The following is a 23,049-nucleotide window of genomic DNA, read 5'->3' on the forward strand; positions in this document are numbered from 1 at the left end:
GTTCTGATGCTCAAAGCAAATATTAAGTTCAGTGATAAACAAGCTTCAGAAAAAGTTACATTCGTAAACGAGAGCAAGAAACTAACATTGGACAGTGTTCCCTAAAACAGGCTAAGTAGCACTCTACTTCAATGAGAAGCTTGTATCATTTAAGGGAAAATGATGCTGAACACCAAAGATTTATTTTTGAAATTAATCTGGTCCAATAAACTTTATTAATAATAATAATTATAATGAAACTTGTACTGTTGTGCATGCTCCCATCTATGTAAACCCTCTTTTACGCATGAATCATTTGAAATGTGTTAGTAGATGGCATTGGCAGTTCTGGAAAAATGGTACTTGGCAAAAATGGGCAACATAAATTGTTAGGTCAATATTAGTCTGAGACATGACAGTTTTTCCAGGAGAATAATTAAAATAAGTAAGAACAGTATAGATCCAACATCAACACTGAAAACAAATACCTTTGTAAAAAAATTATCACAGTCAATCATATTTTACAGAGTATGTGACAAATTTCAAAGAACCAGAGGTACAGAAACTTCTACTTTTGCTCCATATGAAAAATTTCCATGAACCAGCTGGAAGAACCTCAACACTGTAAATCTCATTCCAAAATAGTTAAGAAAACAAAGCAAAAAGGAAATGAGGGAGAAAGGAAGTAATCAAAAGAAACGGCCACTAGACACCTATGTCATCTCTTAGGTTAAAAGGAGCGCCTTTGTCTTTCCTCGGCAACATTTACTCTGATTGCCCTCCCATCCAGATTCTGAAAAACCCATGAAAAATATTATCATACAACAAAAAAAGAAACCAGAAAGATATTGTGATACATCAAATTATTATCAACTGCAGTCCATAGTATCAAATTATATGGAACTTAATAAAATTTAGAAACCGAAGTAGCCTGTCTCAGTATAATCTTAAAACAGTGTCCTCTACCCAAAGTAATATATTATCTGAATTTCTATATTATAATTATTTAAATAAAAGAAAACACTCTTATGATACCTGTCCATCAAGAGCAGCAATGGCATCATTCAATTCAGTTTCGTTGGACATGGTTACAAAGCCAAAACCACGTGAACGACCAGTCTCCCTGTCATAAACTACCCGTGCACTTACGACCTTACCATGTTCACTAAAAACTTGCTCTAGACGAGCATTATCCACTTCCCAAGGTAGGTTGCCCACATAGATTCTAAAAGCAGGTTCAAATACACGAGGGGGGCGTTCTGGCTCTGTTCCTCTGGGAGCTGCCTTATTTACAGTCAGTAGCCTTCCATCTAAATCCTGTTCAAAATACAGAAGCAACAGTCAAATACTTATGTGTTGTGTGTATGTGTGGTAGATTAATGACACTTCATGTTCTGCAAAAGACTTTGATATTGTTAGACACATTGTATAAAAGCACTATTAAAGGTTGAAGTTCTATCATACATCAATAATAAATGCACCTTAAGAATGATACAGATCAAATATAATCTCAACTATTCAAATTGTTTTGATTTAATGGTCAATAATTAATGTCACAAAATTCTTCCAATGTCTTCTATGGAAAAACTACTCTAAATTCATTTTTTAGAGTAATAACTAATCAGATATATATTATTTTGATACTTTAAATCCCCAAACTTTCATATGAGTTTACTGAGTTCTAAAGCAAGAATATATCTTATCTGGGATCAAATAATTCAACAGACTAAAATATGCAAGTTTTAAAAAGGAGTAAAGGTTCCTGATGGATATTCATCTAACATCTCACGATGTGTAAGTGTTAAAGAGTGCAAGATAAATGGTCTCAAGAGCCATGATTCTCATATTCTTTTAGAACAACTTCTTCCTATGGCAATACATGGAATGTACCAAATATGTGTATGATGCTATAATTGAATTGAGCATTTTTTTTTTTGGAGGTTATGCTCAAAAGTGTTGAAAAAAGAGCATTGAATCTCAAATTGTAAAACCTTGCAAATTAGAAAGAATCTTTCCCCCAACATGTTTTGATGTTATGGTGCACTTAACTGTTCACCTGCAACTGAAGCAAAAATTGCGGAACCTGTATAATGATGGATGTATCCTATCGAGATGTAAATTTTGTTTTCATTATTTCATATATCTATTTTTGTTTATAAGTGGGTGGTTATAATAAATATTAATTAGCTGAAGAAACATTTGTATAGGTTCTTAGGAAAATTGAAGCATTATGTTTGTAATAAAAGTCAACAGAAGGTTCTATTGCAGAATGGTACATTGTGGAAGAAAGTCTATATTTTGCTCAAGATATTTAAATTGTATTGAAACTAAGCCTGAAGTTGAGAAGAATTTTGAAGGTAGTAATGTTGATTCAGGCAAAGGGTTATCTATATTTCATTAGTATGGATATCCTTTAAGAAGGGATAAGTGTAGGTCAATTGAAAATAATGAATGGAAACAAGTCCATCTTATGTGTTGAAAAATTGTTAAGAAGTGCAACCTTTTTACGGTATGATTGTTTCCTTGTTCATTTTTTTTTTTGGTGCTTAGTTTTTTTTTCTTTTTTTTAATGTACTGTTTCATTGTTGGTTCTTACTTTATTTTCAAATTGTTTGCAGTGAACATAGCAAGGCATGTAGGAGGATTTATGAATGGTTTTATCATCGAGTAAGGTTTCTTTTGTGAAATTATTTATGCGCATTTTGACATTTAATTCACTCTTCCTTCTTGTCTTCTTTTTAATAGGTTGTACAATTGTATAAAGAAGAGAGTACATATGTAAAGAAGATCTATATCTTTGTCTTGTGGTCTTTTTATGGTATATAAAGGTTTTCAGGCTATATCATAAATGGTTTTAGGTTTCACAACTAAGCAACTTGAAGGAAAAAGGGTAAAGCAAAATAGTGGTGTTGGTAAAAGGAATGGTGAAGAATAAAAATATAGATTATTATGGAGTTCTTAATGAATAATTGAACTTCAATATTTGAATAAAAAACGGATTGTGTTATTTAAATGTGATTGGTGGGATGTTCATGTGTTTGGAAGAGGTGTGAAGAACGAAAGTATGGTTTTGTTAGTGTTAATACAACTCAAAAATTATATACGAATGAACCATTTGTGCTTGCATCTCAAGCACAACAAATATTCTATGTTAATGATAGTTCCAATCCTATTGGCTTGTTGTTTTAAAAGGTCGTCCGATAGTTGTTATGACCTACCATGTGGTGAAAAATATCTATTAATGAAGAAGTCTTCCAATAAGACAACTCGGAAATAGATCCTCAAATTACAAATAGTTTGAAGATGATGCTGACTTAATCAATTCGAAGAGACATGAGATATCTGGTTGTGCGTTGTTGATGATGGTCATAGGTTGATGAACAGAGAGATGATGAAGATTTGCTCATATAGATTATAGATTGTTTGTTACATTTTTTTAATCTTTCATATTATATTTGTTTGAAAGCTTCGAGATTTTTGATACAGTTTTTATTTTTAAATGATTGTACGACTTGAGTTCAATCTTTATTTTACAAATTATGCTTTCAATTTATAAGTTTTATGGTTATACAATCAATTAATTTGCTTTGCATATTAATACTTTGTGAAGTGAGACAGGTTTTGAAAATATTAATGGTGTTTTGGTTATTTTGATATATGCACAAAGTTTATATTAAAACTAATCTTCCAGACAACCAAATATTCTTTTATCAAACGTATAAATAATTTAAATAGTTTATTAACATGTCATCTCATCATTTAAAACATACATACAAATTCATATATAAAATATGAACATTACCAACTTTTATAATATATCACTCATACCTAAAATCATTATATTTTATAAAGTGTTAGTTTTAAATCATCATAGAAAAGACAAAAACCTGAAGATCCTTTAAAATACAATTTTTTTTACAAAGTCCACTTTTAGCTCGCTAAAGAGTTCTTTTAAGTTAGTTATTGGTTTAAGGTTCTATTTACTATTGACCTTAGTGGTGTGATTAACACTATATTTGACTATAATTATTTAATTCATAAGTAAAAAAATATATTACTACTAGGATAAATCAGAATATTTATAACTGCATACCATAAAGATTGTAGCAAATTAATTTTCACATTCTTTATTGCACAAATTCAATTAATTTATAGCTAAACACACTATAGCTATATATTAAAACTAGTAGCTAATAATGATACTAAAATGTGTCACTACCATGAAAATAAAACTTGTATAGCTAGATACCTTAATTAGCTACAAATTTTAAAATTTTATAGGTAATGACCCATAATAGCTATATAATTAAACTTGTAGCTAATAATGACACTATATGCCATGTACATAAAATGTTATAGCTAAATACATTAATTAGCTACAAATCTCAAATTTTATAGTTAATGCACAAATAATAGCTATATAGTTAAAACTCGTAGCAAATAATGATACTATATGTCATGTAAATGAAAATTTATAGCTAAATACATTAATTAGCTACAATGTTTTACCATAGCTAATACATTGTAGCTAAATGAATAACTATTGCCACAATTTTAATAAGTTAAAGTAATAGATGAATATTAGCTTTGAGAGAGAATTCTTATCACTAAAATTATTTCAATTAGCTATAAATATTGACTTTATAGCTGAAATATGTATTTGCTACAATTTTTCTTTTTGTAGCTAATTTTCATAGCTATAAGTGTATATTGTTGTAGTGATTCTCTAAGAACACTTAGAATATCGGTTGCAGTTCGCGACACCTTGTAATCATGGCTAATGACCAGGAACACTTATATAAAAGAATACAGTGGATGCATGATTCGCTTTAAGTATTTGAACCACTGCAAACAGTACCTCACCAATTTATGTAATCATTCACGTATGACTTCTTAGCATTTACACATACGAAATCGTTAGTGTCAAAATCAAGCATCACATTGTTAATAAATAGTTGAAAGACACGGGGCATGAGTTGGGTAGTTAAATTTAATGACATGGAAGGCAATGCAAATCTACTGTATTTTAAATGCAAGTGGTATTTAAACATGTGTTTTGTTATGTAACTAGCCAACTTGGTTTAACATCGATCAATGACTTGTTCGAAGAAATAGGGAAGACGACATTTTCCCACCCAAGGTTTGGGGAAACAACACTTTTCCATCCGTCAAGTTTCAAATGACAATTCCATCCATATTAAGACCATCCATCAAGTTTAACTGGGATGTCAAACCAGTTTACGTGCACCTCAATTATCTCCCGATCCCTTGGAACTATCAACCGCCTAAAACTCTAATGATAACCCTATTACAATGAGGAGAGACTCAAACTAAATCTCTTGAGTAATATATCTAAAGTCTTTATTGAATCACTTGACCGTCTAGAGATAGTTGATTTGCTTAAACTAACTGAATCGTTACAATGTTGATTTGAACAAAGTGGGCTTATATAGTTTAGCCATATGCCCATACACTTTTAACGTCCCAATTATCAATGATGACCCAACTAAACAAAACCCGCTACTCAAAAAGAAATAATTTTATTGCCACACGACCAAAATCCGATGCTACATGTCGACCTCGACAAATTTTTAACACCATATATATATACAGTACATATTACATAACCATATTAGCTACTTAGCTAGTACAATCTACCATCACCTGTCACTAGGGATTAAATAACATGGGTCATAGCATCATCGGGCTTCATTGGCCCAGTTTCAAAATTGTCCAACCTCCAAGTCCAGGGTACGGAAACGCGGTCCGCAATAAAAGACAACCCAACAAAATACCTGAGCCTGAGGTGTGCCAAATGGTTGGGTATGAGTAAGGCGAAGTGAGAGGTGACAAGTGTGCCGGTCTGCAGAGACATTCTTGAAGTCTTGAACAGAAAGTAGGAGAAGGAACTCGAAAAAGAAAGAGATATAAAAAAATAAATAAAAGTTAAAAAAAAAAAGTTATATGTTGATATGCATCAATACCCGGCAGTAGCGATAGTTGCCGCTATATATGCCTTGTCAAAGCAGTTGGCAGCCTCACTACTCTCATCCCCCATCATTGTCATCGTCATTATCCCCGTCCTCACTTATCAACTCTCCCTCTATCTCTAATTTTCATCTTCCCGCTAACCTCAACCGTCTCCTCACGGGTAACTCTTTATTTTACCGAATGGAGGTACGGCTATGTCTTTGTTTTTATTTTTATGTTTTGGTGGCATGAGATTTTTTTTTTTTTTTTTTTTATGATTGGATTGGACTCACTTCTTTAGGCCTTGTTGTTGCTGGTTGAACATGGGTTTTGTTTTAGATTACATGAAATGATTGATTAAGTTTAGAATTGGTATTGGAATGGGAAGGTTTTTAATTTCTAGATCGGAGAATTTAGAGAAGTGGATGTGTTTTAACTGAAGATACGTGTGAGCCTCAGAGGCTTTTGCTTCTTCCAGTTTGAGTAAAGAGAGAAGCTTTGGATTTAAGAATTTTAATTTAATCATCTCTTTAGCATTAGTTTACAACAAAACTGCTGAATTGTTGGATGACAAAAAATTATATATATGCATTAATAGAATTCAATGACTTGATTGACTTGTTATGCTTTAGCTATCAGAGTTTTAACCATTTGTCGTGTTCGGTCTGGTCTTCTGTATCCTGAAAATAGTCTAGAATTTGCCCTTAAATGCTAGGGACATGCGTAAAAACTATAAGAAGCAGTAAAGTAAGTCTTTGATAATGGAAAAGGGAATGGAAATATCAAGCGCTTGAACTTCCTTCTTCTAAATTCAAAAGTGGAAGTTCCTGTTTAGAAAATGGTGTATTCTTGTTTATGGGTTCATTCAAGGTGAGGATCATAGGTAGACCCGAGCATATTTGTGAAATGTTTTTATTGAAGTCAATAACTCGGGGTTTTATGAGTTTTCTTCAACTCGAAATGCTTTTAGGATTCTACCCACTCTAGGTAATGAAGTCATCTATGGTGGGATTTGATCTTGTCAAAATTGACCATATTGTTGATCATTTCAGATAGTGGGATGTGGTTGTCTATGGTGGTTAGTTTTATTAGCGGCCAAGTCTTTCTTGAAATTTCATTTGATGGACTGGCCAATATAGTTTGTTGGAAATCTTTGATATCTGCATTTTCAGGGAAGTTCACCTTAAGTTGTCTGGGCATTCTGTGTTGTACTGAACATTTTCATTGGTGCTTATTGCACCATCTTAATGATGCTGTCACATTACACACATCCCAAGGGAAATGACCCCAAAATTCAGCTCATATCACTCCTATAGGGAGGCTATGCACGAGAATAAATTTACTTTGAAAGCTTGAGTTCAAGTTCACTTGAAGAGGGGATGCTCTTGTGGACATTACCCTAATAGTGTGTATGGACATACATACATAGGCATTGTAATGTGGTGCTAGCTGCAAAATTGGTTCAAGATGTACTTCTTAGGTTTCTCTAATAACTCACTTTATGGCCTTTTTATTCTTGTTCAAGAGTTAAATAAAATTGCATTGAAACTGATTTTTTTTTTTTTTTTTTTTTTTTTTTTTTTTTTTAAATTCCAGCGATTCTGGGTGGTAGTAAACATCAACAAGAATAAAGAAATGGTAGAGACCCTGCGGCATTATGGAGTATACATCAAAGAAGACAGCTGAAGTAATGGAAACTATTGATAGGGCTCTATTTGTACCAGATGGGACCCCACCTTATGTTGATAGCCAATGGCTATAGGTTACAATGCCACTATTTTGCACCTCATATGCATGCAATGTGCCTCAATTATTGGAGGAGAATTTGAAACCTGGCATGCACGCTTTGATGTTGGTTCAGGTGTTTAACTTTCCTATGTGCATCTCAATTTATATCAGCTTCCATGCCTATATTCCAAAAGCATATATGTTCTTTAGGTCGTATTTAGCTTCTGTAACCGCATAATTTTAAAATGGTAGTATCTTTGATATATAAATTTGGAGTGGAGGAGGGTTTAATCTTCTTCCTTTGTGGTGTATCAATTAAGTGGGGCACTCGATAACAGCAATAGTTTTGGCAGTTTTACTATAGTTTAAATTATCTGGATCACCATACCGAATATAATGGTAGTTAAGAGTGTTTGACTACCTTGCAGTTTTCAGATCTTGTGTGCAATGTTTATATTCTTTGTCATGTTTGTGTAGGAACTGGGTATTGACAGCATGCTTTGCAGTCATGGTCGGACCACAAGGGCGCGCAGTAGGTGTGGAGCACATCCCGAGTTGGTGAATTCATCAATCAAGAAATTGAAAAAAGTGCTGTGGTCCATTACTAAAGAAGGTTCTCTCGCAGTGCATGTTGGTGGTATGTTTCCAGGAGCTCAGAGTTTTCTTGATATAATTGTTTTTCTGTTTGCCTCTCTTACTAATCAGTAACTTATAATTACACCATAATATATATATTTAATAAAAAAGAAAATTTTGGGCCCAATTTCTTTATATTATTTTATATGTATTTTATTATAAGAATTTGAACAGTAGTGGCTATTACAACCTGGGATATGAAAATATTGTTTACAACTACAATTACATTTATAGTGAGGCCATCATGATCTTCAAAGCAACTCATGATTTTTGGCACAATGAAACATCAGAGTATTGCAAGATAAAAAAAGTGTTTGATTATAGGTAACAATTAAATTTTGGTGGTGCAGGATATTAAAATTGGTCGGCTTAGAAACCTGGTTACAAAGCAATTTCATCCATAACAAAACATAAGTCTCTTCTTATTCAGGTACATGTTTGCCTTTCTATCAATCAAACATTTAGTTATATATGGACATACTAGCATCCATCTATAAACAAAACAATATATACTATATATGTTGATAATCTTCTTTGTGGAATGTATATTTGAGTGGATGACTTCTAAATTAATGTCTGTGTTTCACATTAGTTATTTTTCATTTAGTTTATTCGGAACAAGTAGTTATTTCATTTTTTAATTATTATATATTAATACTTAAACAAGATTGCAATGGACAAACAATGGATGCAATGTACTGATAGATTGTGTAATGAGTATAGGACAGGAGTTCAGAGTTTTCTTGACTTTGCTTTTAGTCACACAAACTTAGGTGGTGTGATCCCATGCCCTTGTATGAAGAGTAACAATGTTTTGCACAAAACAAAAGATGAAGTACATGGTCACTTGTTAATGCATGGAATCGTCATCAAAGGATATACTCATTAGTTATATCATGGTGAATTTATCGCTAAAGAGAAACATGTCCCTAATGACTTAAAAAAAAATGAAAAAGATTATATAATTGGGATGATTCATGATGTAGCTGAACCTAACCTAATGGATGCTATAATGCAAGATGTTTGTGTGCTAGACACTATCGAGCCTAACAATCCTAATAATGTTGAACATGATGCTTCACCATTGGTTCCAAATAAAGAAGCCTTTACATTTCTTAAGCTATTAGAAGATGCCCAACAACAACTTTATCCTGGTTGTGATGAGTTCTCAAAGTTGTCATTCATTGTGGAATTATTTCAGATTAAATGTCTTCATGACATAAGTGATAAAGCAGCTGACTGCATAATGTAATTGCTTAAAAAGGCACTTCCTCATGGTGAAAATTTACCAAAATCTTTTTGTGACGCAAGAAAGTTATAAGAGATCTAGGTCTTCACTATGAAAAAATAGATGCTTGTGAGAATGATTGTGTTCTTTTCTAGAAGGACAATGCAAATGATGAAAATTGTTTGATTTGTGGTGAATCTAGATGGAAATCGGTTGAGAAGAATGCGGTTAATCCTAAAAAGAATGGCAAGAAGATTCCTAGGAAAGTCTTACGCTATTTTCCACTAAAACAAAGATTGCAAAGACTATTTATGTCATCAAAAACAGCTTCAGATATGAGATGACATCATGAGGAGCGTCCCCAAGATGGCATTCTAAGACATCCAGCTGATTCTGATGCATGGAAATCTTTTGATATTTTACATCTAGGATTTTCTAGAGAGCCTCGTAATGTTAGACTTGGGCTAGCATCTGATGGAATCAACCTTTTTGGTAATATGAGTGTTTCGTATAGCACTTGACCAGTAATTGTTAATGTATATAATTTACCTTCTTGGATGTGTATGAAGCAACCCTATTGTTTGCTATCATTGTTAATACCCAGGCCTAAAGCTCCTGGGAATGACATTGATGTGTACTTGTAACCTTTAATATAGGAGCTACATGCATTATGGAGTTGAGACTTTTGATGCTTCAAAAAAGGAAAATTTTTGCATGCGTGCTACACTTTTATGGACAATTAATGATTTTCTTGCATATGCTAATTTGTCAGGGTGAAGTACTAAAGGAGCAATGGCTTGTCCTTCATGTAATGAGGAGAACCCATCTACTCGACTTAAAAATGGTCGTAAGTTTTTCTTACATGGGGGCTCGTCAATTTTTACCTATGAATCATAAATGGCGAGAGAACAAGTCTTCCTTTGATGGAAAATTGGAGAAAAGGTCTACTTCCAAGAAGATGTTGGGAGATGATGTGTTGAACCAATTGCAAATGCTTCAACTTGTTACATTTGGTAAGGCTAAAAAGAAGCAGATAAATGATAAAAATCAAAATAGGCTAAATTGGAGGAAGAAAAACATTTTTTTTTAAATTGCCATATTGGAAAAAGAACTTATTACATCACAATTTGGATGTCATGCGCATTCAAAAAAAAAAAAAAAATATTGACAATATCATAGGTACATTGTTAGATATTGAGGGGAAAGTCAAAGACAACTTGAATGCTCGTCGTGATTTGAAGAGAATGGGTATAAGGAAGGATTTGCATCCAACTCAAAAGGATAGGAAGTGGTTTTATTCAGCAGCATGTGACACCTTATCTTCAGAGGAAAAGACTAAAATATGCAAGTTTTAAAAAGGAGTAAAGGTTCCTGATGGATATTCATCTAACATCTCACGATGTGTAAGTGTTAAAGAGTGCAAGATAAATGGTCTCAAGAGCCATGATTCTCATATTCTTTTAGAACAACTTCTTCCTATGGCAATACATGGAATTGTACCAAATAATGTGTATGATGCTATAATTGAATTGAGCATTTTTTTTTTTGGAGAGTTATGCTCAAAAGTGTTGAAAAAAGAAGCATTGAATCTCAAATTGTAATAACCTTATGCAAATTAGAAAGAATCTTTCCACCAACATGTTTTGATGTTATGGTGCACTTAACTGTTCACCTTGCAACTGAAGCAAAAATTGCGGAACCTGTATAATATCGATGGATGTATCCTATCGAGATGTAATATTTTGTTTTCATTATTTCATATATCTATTTTTATGTTTATAAGTGGGTGGTTATAATAAATTATTAATTAGCTGAAGAAACATTTGTATAGGTTCTTAGGAAAATTGAAGCATTATGTTTGTAATAAAAGTCAACCAGAAGGTTCTATTGCAGAATGGTACATTGTGGAAGAAAGTCTAATATTTTGCTCAAGATATTTAAATTGTATTGAAACTAAGCCTGATAAGTTGAGAAGAAATTTTGAAGGTAGTAATGTTGATTCAGGCAAAGGGTTATCTATATTTCATTAGTATGGATATCCTTTAAGAAGGGATAAGTGTAGGTCAATTGAAAATAATGAATGGAAACAAGTCCATCTTATGTGTTGAAAAATTGTTAAGAAGTGCAACCTTTTTTACGGTATGATTGTTTCCTTGTTCATTTTTTTATTTGGTGCTTAGTTTTTTTTTCTTTTTTTTTAATGTACTGTTTTTTCATTGTTGGTTCTTACTTTATTTTTTCAAATTGTTTGCAGTGAACATAGCAAGGCATGTATCAGGAGGATTTTCATGAATGGTTTTATCATCGAGTAAGGTTTTCTTTTGTGAAATTTTATTTATGCGCATTTTGACATTTAATTCTTACTCTTCCTTCTTGTCTTCTTTTTAATAGGTTGTACAATTGTATAAAGAAGAGAGTACATATGTAAATGAAGATCTATTATCTTTGTCTTGTGGTCTTTTTTATGGTATATAAAGGTTTTCAGGCTATATCATAAATGGTTTTAGGTTTCACACTAAGCAACTTGAAGGAAAAAGGGTAAAGCAAAATAGTGGTGTTTTGGTAAAAGGAATGGTGAAGAATAAAAATATAGATTATTATGGAGTTCTTAATGAAATAATTGAACTTCAATATTTGAATAAAAAACGGATTGTGTTATTTAAATGTGATTGGTGGGATGTTCATGTGTTTGGAAGAGGTGTGAAGAACGATAAGTATGGTTTTGTTAGTGTTAATACAACTCAAAAATTATATACGAATGAACCATTTGTGCTTGCATCTCAAGCACAACAAATATTCTATGTTAATGATAGTTCCAATCCTAATTGGCTTGTTGTTTTAAAAGGTCGTCCGGATAGTTGTTATGACCTACCATGTGGTGAAAAATCATCTATTAATGAAGAAGCTTTCCAATAAGACAACTCGGAAATAGATCCTCAAATTACAAATATGTTTGAAGATGATGCTGACTTAATCAATTCGAAGAGACATGAGATATCTGGTTGTGCGATTGTTGATGATGGTCATAGTGTTGATGAACAGAGAGATGATGAAGATTTGCTCATATAGATTATTAGATTGTTTGTTACATTTTTTTAATCTTTCATATTATATTTGTTTGAAAGCTTCGAGATTTTTGATACAGTTTTTATTTTTTAAATGATTGTACGACTTGAGTTCAATCCCTTTATTTTACAAATTATGCTTTCAATTTTATAAAGTTTTATGGTTATACAATTCAATTAATTTGCTTTGCATATTAATACTTTGTGAAGTGAGACAGGTTTTGATAAACATATTAATGGTGGTTTTGGTTATTTTGATATATGCACAAAGTTTTATATAAAACTAATCTTCCAGACAACCAAATATTCTTTTTATCAAACGTATAAATAATTTAAATAGTTTTATTAACATTGTCATCATCATCATTTAAAACATACATACAAATTCATATATAAAAATATGTAACATTACCAACTTTTATAATATATCATATCTCATACCTAAAATCATTTATATTTTATAAAGTGTTAGTTTTAAATCATCATAGAAAAGACAAAAACCTTGAAGATCCTTTAAAATACAATTTTATTTTACAAAAGTCCACACTTTTAGCTCGCTAAAGAGTTCTTTTAAGTTAGTTATTGGTTTAAGGTTCTATTTACTATTGACCTTAGTGGTGTGATTAACACTATATTTGACTATAATTATTTAATTCATAAGTAATAAAAATATAATTACTCATAGGATAAATCAGAATATTTATAACTGCATACCATAAAGATTGTAGCAAATTAATTTTCACATTCTTTATTTGCTACAAATTCAATTAATTTATAGCTAATACACACATATTAGCTATATATTAAAACTAGTAGCTAATAATGATACTAAAATGTTGTCACTACCATGAAAATAAAACTTGTATAGCTAGATACCTTAATTAGCTACAAATTTTAAAATTTTATAGGTAATGCACCAATAATAGCTATATAATTAAACTTGTAGCTAATAATGACACTATATGCCATGTACATAAAATGTTTATAGCTAAATACATTAATTAGCTACAAATCTCAATATTTTATAGTTAATGCACAAATATAGTTATATAGTTAAAACTCATAGCAAATAATGATACTATATGCCATGTAAATGAAATATTTATAGCTAAATACATTAATTAGCTACAAATCTCAATATTTTATAGTTAATGCACAAATAATAGCTATATAGTTAAAACTCGTAGCAAATAATGATACTATATGTCATGTAAATGAAATATTTATAGCTAAATACATTAATTAGCTACAATGTTTTACCATAGCTAATACATTGTAGCTAAATGAATAACTATTGCCACAATTTTAATAAGTTAAAGTAATAGATGAATATTAGCTTTGAGAGAGAAATTCTTATCACTAAAATTATTTCAATTAGCTATAAATATTGACTTTTATAGCTGTAAATATGTATTTGCTACAATTTTTCTTTTTGTAGCTAATTTTCATAGCTATATGTGTATATTGTTGTAGTGATTCTCTAAGAACACTTAGAATATCGGTTTGCAGTTCGCGACACCTTGTAATCATGGCTAATGACCAGGAACACACTTATATAAAAGAATACAGTGGATGCATGATTCGCTTTAAGTATTTGAACCACTGCAAACAGTACCTCACCAATTTACTGTAATCATTTCACGTATGACTTCTTAGCATTTTACACATACGAAATCGTTAGTGTCAAAATCAAGCATCAGCAATTGTTAATAAATAGTTGAACAGACACGGGGCATGAGTTGGGTAGTTAAATTTAATGACATGGAAGGCAATGCAAATCTACTGTAATTTTAAATGCAAGTGGTATTTAAACATGTGTTTTTGTTATGTAACTAGCCAACTTGGTTTAACATCGATCAATGACTTGTTCGAAGAAATAGGGAGAACGACATTTTCCCACCCAAGGTTTGGGGAAACAACACTTTTCCATCCGTCAAGTTTCAAACTGACAATTTCCCATCCATATTAAGATCCATCCATCAAGTTTAACTGGGAATGTCCAAACCAGTTTACGTGCACCTCAATTAATCTCCCGATCCCTTGGAACTATCAACCGCCTAAGAACTCTAATGATAACCCTTATTAGCAATTGAGGAGAGACTCAAACTTAAAATCTCTTGAGTAATATATCTAAGAGTCTTTATTGAATCACTTGACCGTCTAGAGATAGTTGATTTGCTTAAACTAACTGAATCGTTACAATGTTGTTTATTTTGAACAAAGTGGGCTTATATAGTTTAGCCATATGCCCATACACTTTTAACGTCCCAATTATCAATGACTGACCCAACTTAAACAAAACCCGCTACTCAAAAAGAAATAATTTTATTGCCACACGACCTAAAATCCGATGCCTACATGTCGACCTCGACAAATTTTTTAACACCATATTATATTATCTACAGTACATATTACATAACCATATTAGCTACTTAGCTAGTACAATATCTTACCATCACCTGTCTTTACTAGGGATTAAAATAACATGGGTCATAGCATCATCGGGCTTCATTGGCCCAGTTTCAAAATTGTCCAACCTCCAAGTCCAGGGTACGGAAACGCGGTCCGCAATAAAAGACAACCCAACAAAAATATCCTGAGCCTGAGGTGTGCCAAAAATGGTTGGGTATGAGTAAGGCGAAGTGAGAGGTGACAAGTGTGCCGGTCTGCCAGAGACATTCTTGAAGTCTTGAACAGAAAGTAGGAGAAGGAACTCGAAAAAGAAAGAGAATATTAAAAAAATAAATAAAAGTTAAAAAAAAATAAAAAAGTTATATGTTGATATGCATCAATACCCGGCAGTAGCGTATAGTTGCCGCTATTATATGCCTTGTCTAAAGCAGTTGGCAGCCTTCACTACTCTCATCCCCCATCATTGTCATCGTCATNGGAACGAGCTGTTAAGCTTCATGGATGCATACTCGGGATACAATCAAATCCCGATGTATAAGCCAGATGAGGAGCATACGACCTTCATTATGGATCGGTGGCTATATTTCTACAATGTTATTCCCTTCGGCCTTAAGAATGCAGGTGCGACCTATCAGAGGTTGGTCAACCGAATGTTCTCCGACCAGATTGGGAGGACAATGGAGGTCTATGTGGACGACATGCTGGTCAAATCTTAGGTCGCCTCGGAGCATATTACGCATCTCGCTGAGATGTTTGACATACTCTGGCTCTACAGAATGAAGCTGAACCCTCTCAAATGTTCATTCGGGGTATCGTCAGGAAAGTTCCTGGGACATATGGTCAATCAGCGGGGCATAGAAATAAACCCCGAAAAGATTCAAGCTCTGCTTGATATGGAGAGCCCGACCAGCAAAAAGCAGGTCATGAGTCTGAACGGGCGAATAGCGGCACTGAGTCGCTTCATATCAAGGCTAACAAACCGCTGTTTGCCATTCTTCAATGTTCTGAAGGCCAATAAGAAATTCGAGTGGACTTCCGAATGCGAGCAGGCATTCCAGAGTATAAAAGAGCATCTTTGGAAGCCACCTCTCTTCTCTAAGCCTCTTCCACAGGAAATCCTGCTCATCTACCTGTCCGTATCTCAGTTCGCGGTCAGTGCAGCTTTAATACGGGAAGAGGAAAAAGCTCAGTGGCCGGTATATTATACAAGTAAGCGTCTATCGGATGCCGAGATGCGGTATCCAGAAATGGAGCGACTAGCTTTTGCCCTGCTGGTCGCGTCCAGAAAGCTGCGACCTTATTTCCATGCCCATACAATCAACGTAATGACAAATTACCCCCTCAGGCAGGTTCTCCAGAAACCAGAGGCCTCGGGTAAACTGCTCAAATGGGCCATGGAGCTGAGCCAGTTCGACCTAAAGTATAAGCCCAGGTCGTCCATCAAAGGGCAGGCTGTTGCAGACTTCATCTCGGAATTTTCCTATCTCCTAAGCGAGCAACAGTCTAGCGAAGTCGGGCAAGAAACTATTCAGAACCTGTCGACCTAGAACCTCTCTTTTATTTTATGTTAAACACTTTTCTTTTAATAGGTTAATTTAACATATTATGGTGATGATACTTAACTCTCTGAACATGACACCAAGTAACAAGAGAAACTGTAGTTTTAACTGTGAGTTACATTTTAACAAAATGAAGGAAAGAGGTATGGACTTTGTTATGCCTGGGAAAATAAAGGAATGACGTGGAGAGTCACGTGAAGGGTGACCTGCTCCCGTTAGAGCGACACGCACACGTCAGGGCTGCCAAATGATATGAGCTCACACGCGTCCATTTCCTGTATAAATCGTGCGAAGTCAGCTTGGGAAGAGAGCAATGGGACATAAAGCGGATATATCCTGACAATCACACCAAACCATGGATTTAATGATGATTACAAGCTTCAGTTTGATATAAATGAAGAAGACCCCTTCATTAAGGGGATTCGGCCATTTTCATACTGAGAAACACTCTCTCTCCCCCCTGTAAACACATTTACTTTTCCCACTCTTTTGTAAGTCAGTCCGCAGTTGCGACCTGACCCACACTAATATCAATACAAATCAGTGGATGTAGGACTTGCTACCTTAGCATCCGAACCACTTAAAAAAACTCCCTTGCATTTATTTCGCTTATATATTCCATTTCCACGTGTATTTAACAGCCAATCAACGTTACGCACGTGACAATCTTGTTGGTGCAACTTCCAGCATCAACAGTTTGGCGCTAGAAGGAGGGCTGATTTGTGTCTACCCTTCATCAGGAGAATCTTTGACCTACTGGTCTTACAGCAACAAATGGCCCGCAATCTGAGCCTGAGCAGGTCAACTAGCATGCTGAAGGAGTCCCCCCAGCCCAGAGGGACGCCCCTTCCAACATAATTCCAGTTTCGCAAAATGCTGCTGGGAATACCCCAGCAGCTCGCAACTGGACCCTGCCATCAGAAGCTACCTGGAAAGGTTCGACAATACTCTCCAGACAGTCAACCAGAGGTTGGACCGTTTGGACCAAGGCATGTCATCTCGACAGCCGGAGCGGTACAACTGCCAAAAACGCCTGCAGGTCGCCGCGAAAGCACGGCAAAGGGCTATAGCCCGCGCCGCGAGCACTGCAGCGAGTAGCGCAAGGGTAAGCAAGTGGCAAAAAATAAGCCTACGGGCTCCCAAGGGCGGTGAATACAAAAGGGCGCCCCGAGCAGGATGTCGGCAAAGCATGGGACTCGGTGAAAAAGTGAATCCCGAGCTGTCCCATGCCACACGCAGGCAAACCCAAGCGAAAATGCTGGGCGCAATGATTCCGATCACCACAGCAGAACGATCCCCGATCGTTCTCATGCGGGTGGCCCCCCACCTCGCGGGGGCTGTTCGTACAACCGCGAGGGTCGTGAAAGTGCCCCGCACAACCCATCGGCCTTCACACGCCTCTAGTCAGCGTGTGTCAAGTGCGGCCGCGGAAATGCCGGCCGAGGCGAGGAGGAACCGACCTCCGGACTTTCCTGAACCGCAACCGAGAAGGCAGGCTGCACGGGGTGAAAGCAACCCCCAATTGGCTCGTTACCACAAATTGAGGAGCTGCAGCGAGCTCTGGACAGGTTAAGGGAGCAGCAAAACGAACAGGCGCAGGTGCCTCTACATCCCCGTTTTCTCCTGAAGTGCTAGCGTCCACTTCCACCAGGGTTACAGAATGCCATATGCGGCCGTTTGATGGAAACTATGATCCGCAGGATCATTTATATGAGTTCAACGACCTGATGGAGCTCCACCAGGTTTCAGACCTTGCGAAATGCCGTTGTTTGCCGTGACGCGACTTCTCACGCCAAACAGTGGTTAAGGTCGCTCCCAGCGGGATCGATCAGTTCGTGGCCTCAGATGAGCACGACGTTCCTGCGGCATTTCAAGCCAACCGGAAATTTTCAATGCCTTTGAGCTACCTCAGCAACATAAGGCAAGAAAGAGACGAATCCCTGCAGTCTTACATTGACCGCTTCACAAAGGAACTAAACAAAGTGGCTTACGCTCCAGAAGAGTCCATCAGAACTCTTATAATAGCTGGAGTTCGCCCGCAAACTGACCTGTGGAAAGAACTGCAGGTCTGAGGACGATATTTCCCTCACCAGGTTCCATAACCTGGCAGAAAAGTATCTCCGAATAGAGAATTCACTGGCGGCACTCCGCCGTCGTGATCACGGCACTTCCAAGTAGTACGCCTGGTCGGGGAGATAACAGGCGAGCTGATCGCAAAGGAGACACTGACGATCAGCAAAAAGGGAGAAAAGAACCCGTTAGAGCAGAAAAAGTCTTATGCTCCTGTTCCTCGTCGCGACGCGACGGGGCTCAATATACTCCGCTGAATGTGTCCATATAAGCAATCCTTGATAAAGTCTGAGGAGGCCAGCCTGCGGTGAGCGAACCCATGAAAACCCCTACTACGGCCAGAGAAACAACAAAAATACTGCCGTTACCATCGGGATATGGGCACCTACTGATGAGTGCCGAGCTCTAAAGCAGGCTATCGAAGAGCTCATCAAGAAGGGGCACTTCAAGGAGTACATTGATGACTCTCCAAAAGAAAACCAAGGGAGCAAAAGAAAAAGCGCCATGATCGCAGCGGGTACGATAGTGTCAACATAATTTTTGGAGGTCGACCTCGCGGGAAACACAGCAAGGAGTGCAGGAAAGATATGCTCGTGAAGGCACCATGACCGATCAGGGTAATGAACACTTCGCAGCAACCTCAAAAAGCCCGAAAAGAGGAACCAATCACCTTCTGCGAGGAAGAGGCAGCTCGCTTACACCATCCTCACGAGGATGCTTTGGTGATTACCCCCTCATAGGGGTCATAAGTCTGCAGATGCTTGTGGACAACGGGACGCTGTGTGAACATTCTGTTCAAGTCCGCTTTCGATAGAATGAACCTGGCCGAGGCCGACCTGAAGCCAGCCTCGATGCCTCTGTACGGTTTTACAGGGATCACCTAATCCTCAGCGGAAACAATCCAGCTCCCCGTCACGCTCGCGGACTACGACGAGGGTGACTAGGGTTACGAATTCTTGTCGTGGACTGCCCATCGGCCTTCAATGGAATCTTAGGGCGACCTTTGCTGAGAACTTTCAGGGCAGTCACTTCCATTTATCATATCAAGATGAAGTTCCCACTCCATCGGGGATCGGGGAGGTAAGCGGATCGCAAAGCACATCTCCGAATGCTATGTAAAAGCGGTCCAATGGCCGAAAGGGAAGGGCATTTCGCGATGTGGCCCCGCCAGGCCATGGCGATCGACCGGATCGAGCCACAGCTGGTCCAGCGGAGGATAATATAGATCGGGAATTCAGGAAATCCCCCGAGCGGCCCGGTTGAGGATCTGTCAGAAGTTTCGGTTGATCCAAAAGAGCCGAGCGAATGCTAAAGAGGAAGCTGTCTCAATCCTAGCTCACTTCCGAGCTGGTAAGCTTCTTGAAGGAGAACATTGATGTGTTCGCCTGGTCGCATGCAGATAATGGTCGGGATCAGCCGAACGTTATTTGCCATTCACTGAACGTCAGCAGTGAAGCTAAGCCAGTTCGCCAAAAGAGAAGGGCGATGGATCCGGGCGGTACGCCGCGTTAAAATCAGAGAAGTGGAGAACCTTCTCAAAATGGATCTGTTCGCGGAGGCTCTCTCACGACCTGGGTTGCTAACCCGGTCCTGGTAAAGAAGCCAAATGGCAAATGGCGGGACCTGCGTAGACTTCAGCGACCTGAACAAAGCTTGCACGGTCTCTAATTCCATCCAAATATAAAACAAAATTCCACAAGCTTGAGTTTATAGCATCCAGCAACAACAAACACATCTTTCCTGCCCAATAAGACACAAGCAGCCTGACCTGTCAATCAATAATTGATCAAGGGCTTTCCTATCATGGTATCCATATCTGTCGTATTCTGCAATCTTCTAACTATTCAATCACCTATATTCACTTCCATAAGAATCAAACCTCATAAGCTACAGTGCATACAACATAAAATGAATAACTCATATAGAAGAATGTCTTCAAAATTGCTGAACGAAAACATTTTGTAGAGAAAACATTCAACACAATCAACCTAAGCTACATGGACAAAGTAAACCTAAATTTCTGAACGAAAATATTTTTATAACTCCTTCAGACTAACAGAGATGTTAAACATTATGTATTCATACTATGATAATGGTAATCTTACGATGTTCAACTACACACTTATTCTGGCCACAGCATTTATCGTTCACAGATATAAAAAGTAATATTTCATCTTGAAAAAGGAATTCCAAACTTACGTAGCTGTTAAGAGTTTCCACAGCCTTTTCAGCTTCCTCAACAGTACTCATTGTCACAAACCCGAAGCCACGACTCCGGTCAGTTTCCCTGTTGTAAATAACCTGCACCCACAAACATCAAAACAAAACATACCTCAAAACTTTGATTGCTAATATCGCATCAAAATAACCCAATAAAACACAAAACTTTGATAACCAAAAGCAGAATTGACCTCAGCAATCTCAACAGTTCCAGCCTTTTCAAAAAGCATAGCAAGCTTCTGACTATCAACATCATATGGCAAATTCCCAACAAATAACTTGGCTTCCTCAGGTGGTTCGGCAAAGACCTCTTCACTACTCTCTCCCTGGCCTTCACTTGCCTCAATCGCTGTGTCTTCCCCTTCAGGTTCCCAATCTGATACATTTGCTTCGGTCCCATTGGTTTCCTGATTTTCCCAAGAGGGCTCTTCTTGATCTTGTTCCAGAGTGACGGTGGTGTTGCTGATGTCTTCTTCTTGATTGGACCAATCAGAGGAGACAAAGGTGGTGAAGTGAGAGAAATTGGTGTTTTTCTTGAGGTTAAGAGATAGAGTTTGTGAAGATAGAGAGCGTGAGAAATGGAGTTTGAGGGGCCGAGAAGAGATAGAGAGAGATGAATGCGGTGGCCTTGTGGTAGTGGTGAAGATAGAGGGTAGAGAAAGTAGAGAGGTGGAGTCTGCCATTGATAAGGGCTTGAAGATAGGCGTGGTTGAGGCAGACATATTGAGAATTGAAAGAGAGGGCTTCAGAGGAGAGTTGTGAGGATAAGGAGCAGAGGGGAGAGAGAAGAAAGAGAGGTTTAGTAGAAAGACAAAGGGAGAGAGGGTAAAATAATATCAGTCCCAGAGAGCAGGATGTGTATGGTCCAAAATGGCCTGGGAGATGAATGGGCTTATTTAATAACAGTTGGGTTCTGAGATATTTATGGAAGGCCCACTTTGACAAGTGAATTATGTGGATGCGTTTATTTTAGTATTTTGAATAGTATCTTTTAAAATGTAAGAGTTTGATGATAATAACGAGATAAAATTTAAAAATTAATAAAAACATCATTCTAAGTTTGATAATTTACTAAATAGTTATGTAATAAAAATATTAAAAATTACAAAAACACCCCCACTCATCCATTAAATACTGACAATCGGCTACTACCGTCAGAGGGTGGTCGGAGTCACAGTATTGGTGCAAAACTGGCTATATCTGGCCAGTCTTATGCCGAGATGGCCTTTTCCAGCACCAGAAAAGGTTAGATCTATGGTTAGATCTGACCATTGACGACTAGATTTGACCGTGTTTGATCGTCAACGATGACTAAATATATGGTATTCATTGACGACTAGCTATAGCCATAGATCTAGCAGTCAACGGCGAGTTTTTTGGCCATAGATCTGGCATTTTCTGGCCAGATCCAGAGTGGATATGGTTGAAAAAGGTTATATCGACACACTATCGGCCAGATCCAATTGGTAGTACGCCATTATACCAGATTCCGACCACCTTTCGGCGGTGGTGGCCTGAATTTGACAAATGTGGATGGGTGGGGGTGTTTTTGTTAATTTTTAAACTTTTTTTGGGTGTTTAGTTAAAATAACAAACTTAGGGAAACAAACGCACCAAAAAAAAAAAAAAAAGTTTAGAAATTTGTTAGAAATAATTAAATAAAATATAATTGTATTTCCAAAATATGGAAACAAATGTGTATTTGGAAAATGATAGGAATAAAAAAAAAAAAAAAAAAAGGGAAACAAACGCACCCACATTTCGCCTTGCTATGCCTGTACTGTGTAATGCATATGAATGGAGCCCGTGATCAGTCCCATTGCAGGTCAAAGCGTCGGATTTTTTTATGAAACCATTTCAATTCTGGGTTTGGCTGTCTAATAGCAATCGTTTCGTTTTAATTTTATGTTAAAACACTTTTTCTTTTAATAGGTTAATTTAACATATTATGGTGATGATACTTAACTCTCTCGAACATGACACCAAGTAACAAGAGAAACTGTAGTTTTAACTGATTGAGATTACATTTTAACAAAATGAAGGAAAGAGGTATTGAACTTTGTTATGCCTGGGAAACTAAAGGACTGACGTGGGAGAGTCACGTGAAGGGTGACCTGCTCCCGTTAGAGCGACACGCACACGTCAGGCCTGCCAAATGATATGGAGCTCACACGCGTCCATT

The 23,049-nt window shown here is 36.6% G+C and overlaps 1 protein-coding gene and 1 pseudogene across 1 annotated transcript; one reads left to right on the forward strand and one right to left on the reverse strand.

Annotated features, from left to right (window-relative positions):
• Nucleotides 1–450: 450 nt before the first annotated feature.
• LOC116108616 (28 kDa ribonucleoprotein, chloroplastic) lies at nt 451–21,680 on the reverse strand. The gene is made up of 4 exons (XM_031394857.1): nt 21,059–21,680; nt 20,847–20,948; nt 1,015–1,296; nt 451–772 (listed from the first exon to the last, which is right to left on the reverse strand). Exons 1-4 carry the CDS (start codon nt 21,587–21,589, stop codon nt 710–712), a joined length of 978 nt encoding a protein of 325 aa, XP_031250717.1. The 5' UTR covers nt 21,590–21,680; the 3' UTR covers nt 451–709.
• Nucleotides 5,666–9,565, forward strand: LOC116108618 (annotated as a pseudogene).
• Nucleotides 21,681–23,049: the final 1,369 nt, after the last annotated feature.

The sequence above is a fragment of the Pistacia vera genome, unplaced genomic scaffold, assembly GCF_008641045.1.
Source record: "Pistacia vera cultivar Batoury unplaced genomic scaffold, PisVer_v2 Contig567, whole genome shotgun sequence".
Lineage (NCBI taxonomy): Eukaryota > Viridiplantae > Streptophyta > Magnoliopsida > Sapindales > Anacardiaceae > Pistacia > Pistacia vera.

Coding starts and splice junctions, on each gene's coding strand:
- LOC116108616 (XM_031394857.1), bottom strand. CDS start 21,589: ATGTCTGCCTCAACCACGCCTATCTTCAAGCCCTTATCAATGGCAGAC. Junction 20,949..21,058: donor GAACTGTTGAGATTGCTGAG/GTCAATTCTGCT, acceptor TTGTGGGTGCAG/GTTATTTACAACAGGGAAAC. Junction 773..1,014: donor TTGCTGCTCTTGATGGACAG/GTATCATAAGAG, acceptor TGGGTTTTTCAG/AATCTGGATGGGAGGGCAAT.